The sequence below is a fragment of the Siniperca chuatsi genome, linkage group LG6 (genome assembly GCF_020085105.1).
Source record: "Siniperca chuatsi isolate FFG_IHB_CAS linkage group LG6, ASM2008510v1, whole genome shotgun sequence".
Lineage (NCBI taxonomy): Eukaryota > Metazoa > Chordata > Actinopteri > Centrarchiformes > Sinipercidae > Siniperca > Siniperca chuatsi.
The window spans coordinates 15523324-15536247 of NC_058047.1; the positions used below are offsets into that span (position 1 = coordinate 15523324).

The 12924-nt window shown below is 39.6% G+C and overlaps 1 protein-coding gene across 3 annotated transcripts in view; it reads left to right on the forward strand.

Annotated features, from left to right (window-relative positions):
• Positions 1–12911, forward strand: part of usp13 (ubiquitin specific peptidase 13) — a 34942-nt gene extending 22031 nt beyond the window's left edge. For all 3 annotated transcript variants that reach the window (XM_044200076.1, XM_044200077.1, XM_044200078.1), the window contains exons 16-21: positions 1287–1310; positions 1734–1877; positions 6066–6235; positions 8097–8286; positions 9244–9328; positions 9719–12911. In XM_044200076.1, coding sequence (XP_044056011.1) covers positions 1287–1310; positions 1734–1877; positions 6066–6235; positions 8097–8286; positions 9244–9328; positions 9719–9815 — 710 coding nt within the window. In that variant the 3' untranslated portion in view covers positions 9816–12911. The remainder of the gene's footprint in view (positions 1–1286; positions 1311–1733; positions 1878–6065; positions 6236–8096; positions 8287–9243; positions 9329–9718) is intronic.
• Positions 12912–12924: the final 13 nt, after the last annotated feature.

A 12924-nucleotide genomic window follows, 5' to 3' on the forward strand; every position in this document is an offset into this window, starting at 1 on the left:
TTCAGCGCTTCCCATTGATTATACAGCACTGCACAAATGTGTTTTCCTGTATGCTGAACCACATTATTTCTCATTGGTCTGTGTATCATCCATTCACTCAATGATTCCAGGCCATTAAGAAAATGGAAGACAAAAAATGTATCATGGCTTTTTGTTATTCCATTTTTCTAAAGCACAAATCAAATAATTAAAAACTGCTCAAACCATATAGATATTGATTTCTGGTTTTGGTTTCTTAGCTAATCAGATTGTCTCCTCCTCCTAAAATGCAAAAACTCTGTATTTTTTCCATTGAAAAAGGGGTCTAAGGATCTGTTTTCTAAAATGTTCTTCATTCAATTAAAATATGAAAGAGAGGGAGGAAGCACACAAGAGATTGGGTGATCAAGAAAGAAACCGCAACGTACTTTATTGGGTCATTATTTCATTGCATCGCAGAAAATTGCCTCAGGTAAAACTCTCAGGTAAAAAACAAAATACAATGACATGTCCGCATAGAGTAAAAAGAGGAATTGGGAACAAGACAGCGGTGTACAGGTATTTTTTTGTCTTTTTGTGCACCTTCAAATAATTTATGGATTTATGAATGTGCCTCCTGATGAGTATTGGTGACAGACACGGCTATGATTTCACTGTCCGGAGTAATACAGTTGGCAAGATGTCGCAATAATCAAGCATGTTTGATAGGAGCAGGACTCGCTCAAGTTGTGATTGCAGTGCTTGGGAACAGTGGGGGGCCGATCAATCTCCTCACTGCAGGTGGTGACAAGCCCCTGCCAAAAGTGTTTTCTGACTGCTTGACTTGAGCCCATCTTGCAGCTAACTTGAATCGGCCCTGTCTGTAAAGGGACAACCCTAATATGATTGATACTTGATACCACACAATAAAGTCAGCCTATGTAAGTTTTGACGTGGAGGGAAGTGACAATTATGGGACAATGTTAAATGTTCAAACATAGTGTAACAACAGCATAAGTAGAAAAGAGTCATAAAGTCAGCACACTGATTCAGCATGTCCATTTTACAGACATACTGTATCTATCTAAAGTTTGCTAACATTAGCCATCATAAGCTACTGCTCATACCAGACCAGGATAATCCGGCCATGGTGTTACCAACCCAAATTTTGGATGATCCTCTCTAGTTTGATTTGCATGTTATCTGTAAATCATTTGACATTCTTAATGTGAAAGTACACAAAACCACATACAAACAAAATAAAATTCATAAAACCAGTGATCTCATTGTGTGCCGTCACCTGAAATAAGTTTCTTCTCCTCTTTCAGATAACTCCATGGGCTCCATAGACTGTGAGTATTTCATTTCTCCTCTCAGTTACTCACTACTATGTATATGAATATGTAACATTTATATAAGTTATAGCCATGGAAAATGTATTTTGGGCACCAAGCAATAATGTTGAATGCTATAGAGCTAAACCTCCTACCATGTATACTTGAGCAGGTGCTGCATCTGCTCTTTGCTTCCAAACAAACTGTACTTTTCCATGTGGCTCTTCTTGTTTTAGCCAGGCTCATTTCTGTCCTTGATAAATCATCCCTCGATAAAGAAACCTCCCCAGGGCTGATTCTCTTCTGGTCTCTTTGTTTAATGAGGCCCGAAGAGAGAGCCACCACAGATCTGTTTGGTTGTTTAAACTGGAAGGTTACCGGTTGTGTTGACTGAGCAACTGCTTTGTTTTAGTTATTGATGTCGGTTTGTTGTGTCCCCAGCTCCAGAAATAGACGAGGCGGCAGTGATGCAGCTGGCAGAGATGGGCTTTCCACTGGAGGCCTGTAGGAAGGCGGTCTACTACACAGGCAACATGGGCCCCGAGATGGCCTTCAACTGGATCATAGCCCACATGGAGGAGCCTGGTAAGGGAACATCACTGCATTCAATGGAACATAAGTAAGGAGAGATCAACGGACACACATATTTATACTTTTTACATCAAGGCCTTTATCAGCATATAGTAAATGAGCACATAAGAGTGCACCACCTAAAGCAGTGTGTTTGCAACAAAGTCATAGTTTTACTGGAAGCAGAAAGACTTAACAGTTTATTTACAATACAATACATTGGCCCGCAGGACACTAGCACTACAGTATGTAGAACTTTCATGGACGGCTTGTACGGTGAAAAGTTATATGAACATGTATTATGCATCAATAGATGAGACTCTTCTCATTTTTTAAAACTCTATTATTGGTTTTTGAACATGCCAAAACTGAATGAAAACAACAATACACAGACAGGGGACATATATTTATGTACATGTTTTTATTTCACACTTGCTTTTGCAATGTAAGCGTCTGTTTCCCATGCCAGTAAAGCCCCATTGAAATTAATTGAATTGAATATATGGATATAACAGTACAACAGAAAGAAAGAAAAAACAAGTTTGCACATTTTCTTCATAGTTTAACGTAAATTACAATGTGATGTGTTTACAGATAGTGTTAAAGATGATCACTACAGTGTCTGTTTCAATGGACAGAGTTTAGAGCCAAGTGTTAGCATGATTCAGAAAGGTCTGACATGTTTTCTCGAATGTTTCTGGGGAGCCATGTAGCACATACCTGAGCTTTTCTCATTTAAGGTGCCGCATCACTTTCCTCAACCGCTGAGTGTGATGGCTTCTCCTGATCAATGAAATTAACCTACATGCCAGTATGGTTAAAAATGTTGTACATCTGGTTCCAGTTATGTAGCTATTCCCGCATATGACCTAAAATATTCAAGTATTTAATTGAAACCTTAAAAATAAAAAAAATATAGTCCCTCCCAGCCTTCAAAGAAGTCTGGAAGTCCAACAACATATGTCCAAATGTCTAATAATTAGAAATAGTAAAGACAAAATAGACATGACAAGAAATAGGGGGTGGGTGTTAAGTGAGTGTTTAGGGTTAAAGAGGTAACCGTAACCCAGAGAAACCAAAAATACTGGTGACAAATAATCTGAACAGCAGCTGCACTGAAAGCCACAGTTCTCCAGCAATTTCAATAAGCTGAGTCTACAGACTTTAAGAGTGGAGCATGAGATATGGGCATTGAGTTTAAGGCAATGAACGAGTAAAATAAGAGGAGATGGTGCTTCACAAGGCAACACAAGCAGTCACATGATGTTTTCTGGCAAGCCAGTCAGCTCACATGTGAAGCTTGTGTTGTGCTTTTTTACTGCAAAAAGACTATGCCCATGCAAATCTGCCAAACATATTTCTGCAGCAAGTATACAAAGCCAAGGCAAGTTTATTTATATGGGACCTTTAAAACACAAAGGTAATTTACAATTGGAGTTGTTTTTGCAAGTGTCAGACTTTGCAGTGTCAGACCCCTTGTGTATTGCAGGTGTTTATCTCTGCATGTCTGTATGTGAGATCATCACTAGAAACTTTGTCAGAGCTGACTTTGTCTCTCGTAGAGCCTCTCAGCAGTAGAGATGTTCCCCTGAGGTGTTGACTTGTGTCACTGTTATTTCCCTGGTTGGCTGTAAAGGGCCTCTACAGTGTAGGGAAATTAGAGCAGCCCCCTGCCTGTTAGTTTTTAAATGGGCTTAATGCATCTGCAAAATGGGCTGCATTCAGGCTCAATAATCAGAATCAGAATCAGATTCTGATTACTAACATCAGTAAAACGGTCCATCACTGCCTGCTGCACAAAGGTTACTTCTTCTTATGCCTCCCCCACATTTGTTAGGTTTCATTACTCTCCCATTAGCATCACTTAAACTTTTTATTTATTTATTTATTTTTTACAACTTTTAACGTAATCATTTTTAGATGCAGTACCACATAACTTTCTTTTTGGCTGAGGTGAACCCAAGAGTACTGCATTTACAAAGGTAAACTAATGGCACCTTCGTATAAGAGGTGCATTTCCAAACCACTGTGCAGGCAAGGCAACTCAATTATTATATTTATTTATCATAACTATTTTTCAGTGAAATTAAAAACTGAAAATGAGCCTTATTAAACAGGGCCAGAGTTCATATCTATCATATATATGTCTTTAATACAGGCTGTGATGAGATCCAAACACAGATTGAAACTGTTATTTTAGAACAGTTAGAACCAATTTAATTTAACTTATAAACATGCACTGTTCAGTTATGTCTTATTTCTCTGCTTGCAACACAGCCTCCTTCCTGTCGCACAAAAACAACTGTGTTATGGGCAATCGAAAGGGCACAAGACAAGGAGGCCCAGATAGAGATGGTAGTGGGAGATAAGTGCATTTTCATTTATGGCAAGGACAGTAATGAAGGCTCTGTTTATTGCCAACAGCAGAGTAATAACAGTAGGAGTGTCCTTGTTCCCGGGTTGAGGGTCACTTCACCTTCATTTGAATCTGTTAAAAGTGCACAAAGCATTGCAGTTGACTTTGAAGTTAGAAAGACTTTAGTCCTAGTTAAGGATGCTTCCTGAATTGATTTAAATTCATGCAATGTTCCTCCTGTAGTGATTCTTCTGAACAGCAGTAATATCAGGGATCTGTGTTTCCCCTTTCCAGATGTTTTGTTCTTAAATACTCACTAGATCATCCATAGACAGAGATGTTGATATATGAACTTTTTATTTAACAAAATTTAAAATGTAGGGTGAAAAAGTGCTTTATTTGTTTAAAAAAAAACAACCAAGACTGTCCTGATCATGAAGGATCCCCAGAACGGAACGATTCCATCCAACTACCGGCCAATAACCTGCCTCTGCACAGCATGAAAGCTCCTGTCAGGCATCATAGTGGCTAAGATGAGTTTGCACATGGCTTAATACATGGACAGGGCCCAGAAGCGAATCGGTAGTAATACCAGGGGAGCCAAGCACCAGCTTGATAAAGCAGTCACTCGAGACTGCAAGACCACACAAAGCTTTGCACTGCCTGGACTGACTACAAGAAAGCCTGCGACTCAGTGCCACCTATATACTGGAATGCTTGGAAATGTACAAGATCAACAGGACACTAAGAGCCTTCATGAAGAACTCACTGGGGCTGTGGAAAACAACTTGAAGCAAACTCGCACAAGTCATCATGTTCTGCATAGTCCTGAACCCCCTCAGCCATATCATCACAAAGAGTGGCTACGGATACCGGTTCCGAAGTAGAGCAACCATCAGTCACCTCCTCTACATGGATGACATCAAGCTGAATGCCAGGAATGAGCGAGACATCGACTCACTGATCCACACTACCAGGATCTAAATGAATGAATGTCAGAACCACTGTCCAGGATGAAACAACAAAGATCCAGGAGTACATCAGGAAGATGGCCCGTCAGTGATGAACGGCTAAGTGAATACCTCAGACAGCAGAAACCTGGGGATGATGATGATGATGATGATGAGGAGGAGGAGGAGGATGAATCATCATGGAGAGACAAGCCCCTGCACGGCACATACCACCGACAGATAGAAGAAGTGGCTGATATCAAGAAATGCTACCAGTGGATGGAAAGGGCTGGATTAAAGGACAGCACAGAAGCACTAATCATGGCAGCACAAGAACAGGCACTCAGTACAAGATCAATAGAGGCTGGGGTCTACCACACCAGACAAGACCCCAGGTGCAGACTGTACAAAGATGCCCCTGAGACAGTTCAACACAACAGCAGGGTGTAAGATGCAGGCAGGAACAGCATACATGAAACACCATAAACAAGTAGCTGGCATAGTGTGCGGGAACATCTGCCATGAGAATGGACTGGACGTCCAAAGGTCAAAATGGAAGACGCCTCTTAAGGTAGTTGAGAATGACTGAGCTAAGATCCTGCGGGACTTCCAGATCCAGACTGACAAACTGGTGATGGCTAACCAACCAGACATCGTGTTGATCGACAAACAGCAGAAGAAGGCAGTGGAGATAGATATAGCAATCCCAAGCGACAGCAACATCAAGAAGGAACATGAGAAGCTTGAAAAATACCAAGGGCTGAAAGTGGAGCTAGAAAAGATGTGGAGAGTAAAAGCAGCAGTGGTGCCAGTGGTAATCGGAAAATGAGAGCTACAGCATCTCATTATTATTATTATTTATTATTATATATTATTATTCTCTTTTTTTTTTCTCAGACTTTGCGGAACCTCTCACTCTGCCCTCCATGATGGATCCTGGTCCCTCCACCAGTGACAGCCCCATGGGTGCCACCCCGCTGGGCAACTCGCCCCCTGAGGAGAGCGTCGCCATCCTCACTTCCATGGGCTTCCCCCGCGCTCACAGCATCCAGGCACTCAAAGCCACGGTCAGTCTTCTACCCACTCTGTTCATGTTTGCACTTTGTGTACTAATAAATAACTTTTTTCCCCCCATTAGCTGGCACCAAGACTTATTTTCCAGGCATATTTCTTCTTCTAATAATTTGTGTCTGCCAGCTGATAATTCAGATGAGTCTTAATCCTCAACATGTTTTATAAAGAGTTGTCTGTTTATTGTTTATCAACCTCAGTTTATGAGTTTCTACATATGCTGCTGCAAACACCTTGGGTCTAATATATCTAATGCTCATGAGACTAAAATCCTCTGCTGCACACAAAGTGATGTATTGTGTTTGTGATAAAAGTAATTTGTTTTGAATAACGAGAAAAGGAAGTGTTGCTAGTGTTTGCAGTGATGGTTACCATAACTGAGCACCCCTTCCAGAAAGTCACTTCTGTAGGTGGCACTCATTTCTTAGTGTGTGACTCACAGAGACAATAAAGAGTTATATGGGGAAAAAAGTCAAGAGAAAATCTAAGGATAAAGAACCACCCACACAGTTTGATAAGCGTCTCTGGGAAGTGCAGTGAAAAAAGACCACAGTGGTGACCGCTTGACACCACAGAAAAGGGAAGACTGTCCTGGTCAATAGAAACAAAAGTGTCACCAGTTCATAACAAAGCAGGAGGATGGCATGAAGTGAGGCGGTGTTTAAAAAAGTGAGCAAAGAAAGAGTGAGATGATAAAAACCAAGCTCTGTCAGTCATAAATGGGCTTGGCTGGCCTACTTGTTTGCTTTCCAAACTACAAATTTAATAGGTCCTACATGTCAGAGTGATTTAAAGATGTCTGCTCTTCAAGGTGTTTACAGATGGTCCCAGTAGCATACGGCCGCTGATGCAGCCTTTCAGGTTTAGGAACAGGATCTGCGTCAGTGAGATGTCGAGCCATTTTATCATCATTGATTTTTTTTATGTGAATCAAAGGGAATGCAGTTGCAGCAAATTTATAAGCTCCCCTGTTTTGAATTGGCCCCTGATTCTCACGTTTCATATTTCATATTTCAAACTGCCCCCTCAGCAAAAATAGCCCAGCAGACTGTTATTAAGACACGGAAATAGACACTAGGCTTCCTTGTTTATCATCCCCAATGCCACCAAACTCCCTGCCATCCATGTTGTTGAAGTGAAAAAAAAAAAAAGAACACATATTCCTCATGAGGGGGGATGGAGGTGTGAAGCAGAGAGGAGTCTCACAGCAGGTTTATTATCGGCTCGAAATTAGGAAGAAGAACTTTTTTCAACCTCAGTGACCTGACTGGAAGAGACAGATAAAGTAGGCAGTTTCACTCGCCAATCAAGACAGACATTCTCCAGGAATCACACCTCTATTTTGGATTAAAACCAAACATCCTCAGGGGGAATTTAGCACAGATGGTTGCCTGCCACTTCCCCGATAAATGATTGCTCATTTTTAACATTTTCACATTTTCAGGATTGCCTGTTTTTTTGAGGAGCTACCTAAAGATACAATAGCGAGGGAATGAGAGAGAGAAAACAAGATAGAATATAAAATACCTTATCCTCAGCCCTGATTTTGTCCTCATATGCATTTTATCTGTATTTCCTGTTACTACTAGTATTTTTTTTTAAAGAAAGTGCTGATTCAGTCATATTATGCATCAGTTTCTGTGCAGCAGAGAATTTTCCCAGGAAAGGGCGATGTCCTCTTATGGTACATGCTCAAAACAGCAAATGTAAATGTTTTCTGAACTGGCTAAACTGATTTATGATTCAAACAATAAAAAAGTTGTGAAGTAGAAGTTTTCCTTCAATACTGGCATATTAAAGGTATTTTGGTTTGGACTTTCAGTGAGATTAAGTAGTAAACTTGAAACGTTCTTTCAGAACAATAACCTCGAACGAGCACTCGACTGGATCTTCACCCACCCGGAGGAGGAGGAGAGTGACGCCCTTTCAGACATGGCTGACACAGAGCCCAACGACAACGCTTTCTCCAACGCCAACTCACACAGCGACTCTACGCTGTCCCCAGACAGAGACACGTCGGGCCCGCGGGTCAAAGACGGACCGGGACGTGAGTGACTCTGCATGACTGATTTTTCACTGGTTGTAGCTGCTGTTTCTGTCTTGACTTTATTTATTATTAATCCTTATCTAAAGATACATTGAGTAATAAGAGGTTGACTTTTATCAACCTTTGTTGGTGAGCATTAGAATTACAAGTCAAATTTTCACAATTTAGAGTGAGCTTGGTAATGGGAACTGAAATCTAGGAAATTAGCATAAGACAAAGACCTGCATTACAAAGAAATTAACATGGGGTCAGAGTAAAACAAAACTGTCAGAGAGCATTTTCTGCCTCCTGATTCTTTTATTTCACCTCAATGTTATGAACTCTCACAGGCCAGTTTACCCTCAGCTCCAATTAATGTCTGCCCCTGATACACAGTGACCTCTGGTGCTGCTGGGCACTGACCTGCTCTGCCAGACCAACTTTAGGCACAGTGGCATCAAAAACATGATTCACGAGCTTTTGAACTCTTAACACTCCTCACAAAAAATGTAGATGCAATGTAATAATGCATCTACATACTTGGATACAAATGGTGTCTAAACAACAACCACGCAAAATTGTGAGTGAAAATCATAAAATCCCATTAGCAATGCAGATGTTGTGGCTTTTCATCATTTTTAATTAATTCTCACAGAAGCATATTCTGAACTGTTCTTGCCATAAGAGGACCCTGTTTACTGTTACAGACTATAGTTATATGTTTTATCTTTTTGATCAGTTTTGTATGCTGTGCTTGATCTGTAACATGAATCAGCAACTGCCATTTTATCTTATTGCACTCATCTTTAAAAGAGTCTTTATAGCCAAGGCTCGAATGTATGCTGATCAATACCTGTTGTTTACATGACCATCTACAGAAGATGTTCATTTAAACAGGCTGTGTAACAGATGGTATAAGTCTGACATTTAGTAGTTGTGAAACGTATTATATATGTGACTTGATGTTCCCTTTTTCAGGTTATGAGCTCTTTGCTTTCATCAGCCACATGGGAGCATCCACAATGTCTGGGCATTATGTTTGTCACATCAAAAAGGAGGGAAGGTGAGTTGCACACAGTTTTATATTTATTCAGTTCATTGTGGTACAAAACTGACAGTATATTGTTGATCACAATGAGCGACTTAGTCACAAAAATATCTGTTGTTAATGATCTGATCTTAATTTGTTTTACTTTCATATCAATCACCTCAAGAAATGGATTTTCTAAAAAAATAAAATCTATTATTATTATTATATTTCTGCCACCAGAAGTCTGAAAATAAATTATTCAAAATTGCATGGACAATTTTTTTTTTTTTTAGACTGAAAGGAAAAAATAAATTGACCCATTTCCTCTGTCCTTGTAGCAGTCAGTTTTGAAAGAAGCGACATTTTGAAAGCTTTTCACACTGCGATAAAAATGTGAATTTTCCACATTTTCTTATCCTGTAGGTGGGTGATCTACAACGACCACAAAGTGTGTTTGTCAGAAAGGCCTCCAAAAGACTTGGGCTACATCTACTTTTACCATCGACTGTCTAGCAGTTAAACTAAAGTTACCGCCCCCCTCCACCATGCAACCTTTTAAAGAACCACAGTCGTTCACCCCGAAGACTGGCAGACAACTTTAATAACAGCCACAGCAGAAACGATGGAAATAACCTCTCAGACCAGCTGCTTGTCTCACCGTGATGTCATTCAGGAGCAACCGGGAACACTGGTCAGAAAGGGAAAGCAATGTGCGTTTTGTGCATTTGTGTTATGTAATGCTTTAAATGTATATTTCAGTGTTTATGTTTAAGGAAAGACATTTTCTTGACAGTGTAGGTACAGGGGGCTGTGTGCAATTTCCACTTCTGGAGTGCTCTGTACACAAAGTAATGTCACATATCAAATCTCATTGTTCCTTCTCGATGCCTTCAGCTACTGTGCCAGTATTTTCAAAGTGGCACATTTTATAAATGTGTATTCAAGTGGGAGTGCTTCACTGCCAGCCCTGAAATGCTCTGAAACTGCAACAACAAACAAGAAATTACTGTGCTGCTGGTGGCTTTGCATTTTACATTGAAATACAAAATAATGTTTTTCACCCCCAGGAAATTGAAAGGACATCAAGAATTACAATGTTTTTGGTTGGACACTGAGAGCAATTACCAACATACTGTATACAAGTTTCAGACTGAAGGAGAGCACCAAGAAGGCCATGAATAGGTGTTAACGTAGTTAAAAATACAGTATTACTGGCTGAATAATGGCTCAAACCTGCCCCAGTTTTACCTGGAGATGACGTGCAAGTTTGTCCCTTTTTAATGAGAAACTTTCCAAGGTACACTGGCTGAGTTATCATGATAGAAGTATTTTTCCTTCCCTGAAAGCACTTTTTGACTAAAACGTGTTCATATTTTGCACCTGATGCAGTTGAAGTGGACTTTTTATTCACCAGCTATAAGCAACTGAATGTGATATCTTAAATTTCAACTGAGTTGGTAAATCCTTGAAGTGGCCATTAGTCTATGAAGAGATAACAGTGTTACATATAATTGATGCTTAATATACTGTAAGCGAAGCTGTGCTTACTTTAAGATGGCTATCAAATCATCAGTGTGCATCAAAGTTATATAGAAGTCCTCAATCCTGTTGTGAACTTCTTTCATTGATTCTTTACCCAAATTGCAAAATATCTGCATCGTAAGCAAAACTTTAACTCTCAGCTGCAGCCGGTCCAGTTTGGTTCCTTTATCACTTTGACAGATTCAGACTACGGCCCAAAAGATAAAATGAATGTTTTTCTTGACCCGTTGCCATTTTTTACAGGTCAGTTAATTCAGTTATGCATATGAACTGTTTTCACATCAAAAGCAATACATGCACCACAACCTAATATACTCTTACCTACTGTATGATGAAAGCTGTACAGTGACCTGTATCTCCTCTAAAATGTGCATTCTCATGCTGACAGACATGTTGCAGTGCTGAATGTATAACTTCATGGTGCTCACTGCAACCAAAGCCTCCTGTTCAGCATTAATACTCAGAAACCACACTGAACGTAGTACTGGCCCTTTGTTGTTTAGTCACTATAACCTCATGCTGGATTATCCACCGACTCTGTACTCTTCTCATTTATCTACTCAGTATGTTCATAATGTGCCGGACAGATTCAGCGTAGATATTATGTGCTTGTTTGTCAGATATTTGTGAATTTACAGCCTCTGACTGTCAGCAACATCTCAGTATTTGGGTTCATATTCTCTATTTACAACCTAAACTTGTAAGCTACATGGAACTGGACTTGAATCTGGTTTTATCTGTTGCATCTCAAAAAGTCAGTGTAATATTACAAAGTGTTTTGTCAGTGGCACAAACACTTAATTCCAGATTGGTGGCTCTGGCATGCGGTGAAACTGTTTTTCACGCAGTGGTGCACTTTTGGGTGCATAATTTAAAGGGGAGTTCTGCTGAAATATGACCTGTTGAGTATTACAGTATTCTGCAAAAGAATGCCTTTTTAACATTTCCATTTTTAGCTGATTTTGGTGTCACTAACTCATATTCAAGGAGAGAAAAATCCTTTGACAATAAAGTGACTTTTCTTAAGAGGGTTGAAAGGGGAAAAAGGAGACATATTTTACTGCATATCTATTAAACATCAAAACCTGTGGATGATTGTCCTTAAAATGTCTTTCAACAATCTCAGGCAATGCTAAAGTCATAGGAGTGTCTTTCCTTGAGGGCTAATGTCTTTACAGACCAAAATGTCTTTATGGAAGCTTTCAGATAAATATCCATTTTACAGACTCCACATTTCAGCGGTGCTCCCCTTTAACAACACTGTGTCTAGACTTCACTGACTTTTATTATATCTCGACCCGTCTCATCTTCATCAGATATACTTGATAAACGGCTGCAGTGTTTATTGTCTATACAGCGGGGAATTCTAAAAGGTCTCTCTATGCAAGTCTTGTGTTTCTGCTGTTCTTCCTTTAAAAAGTTAATTTTTCAGAAACCAGATGTATCCTGTAAAACCCTGGTCTAAAATCAGTGTTTCTGCTCTTCATCATCAGTGAATGGGTGACAAATGATGTTTAGTCAGATATTCTGTGCAATTAATTTAAATTCTCAGCACCTTTTGTCCCCCCCCCCCCAATCCTTCTGATTACGTTATCGTCTTTGTATTTTTTGTCTTTTTGTTTCAGCTTTCCCTCCAGCTCGGTCTCTTCCATTCTTTTTCTCTACGTTGTTAAAATATAACGGTTCAATTAGTCACAAAAAAAGCTTTTTCACTGTCAGCTTGTGCACTAGACATTGACATTTAGTCATTTGGATTGTACAATTGTACTTTTGTGAGTTTTATTCTCTTTTTTTTCATTTAACTAAATGTCAAAATGGTTCTTCACCTATTTTTACTCTGTTGCCTTTTTGCAAACAAGTTTGTGCCAATTCTGTAGTTTTCATTACATAGTTTTCCTGAAGGGATTATTTTAAGTTGACTTTTGTAATGTATGTGTTTATCCAAATATGGCTTAGGTGTATGTGAATAGAGTAATGACAGTATACTCAATGGCACTGTTTACTTACGAGGTTTGGATAATTTAATAAACTACACCTTTGTTGAGACTTGGCTTCTTCAAGAATGAACAAGAAACTGCAGTTCAAGT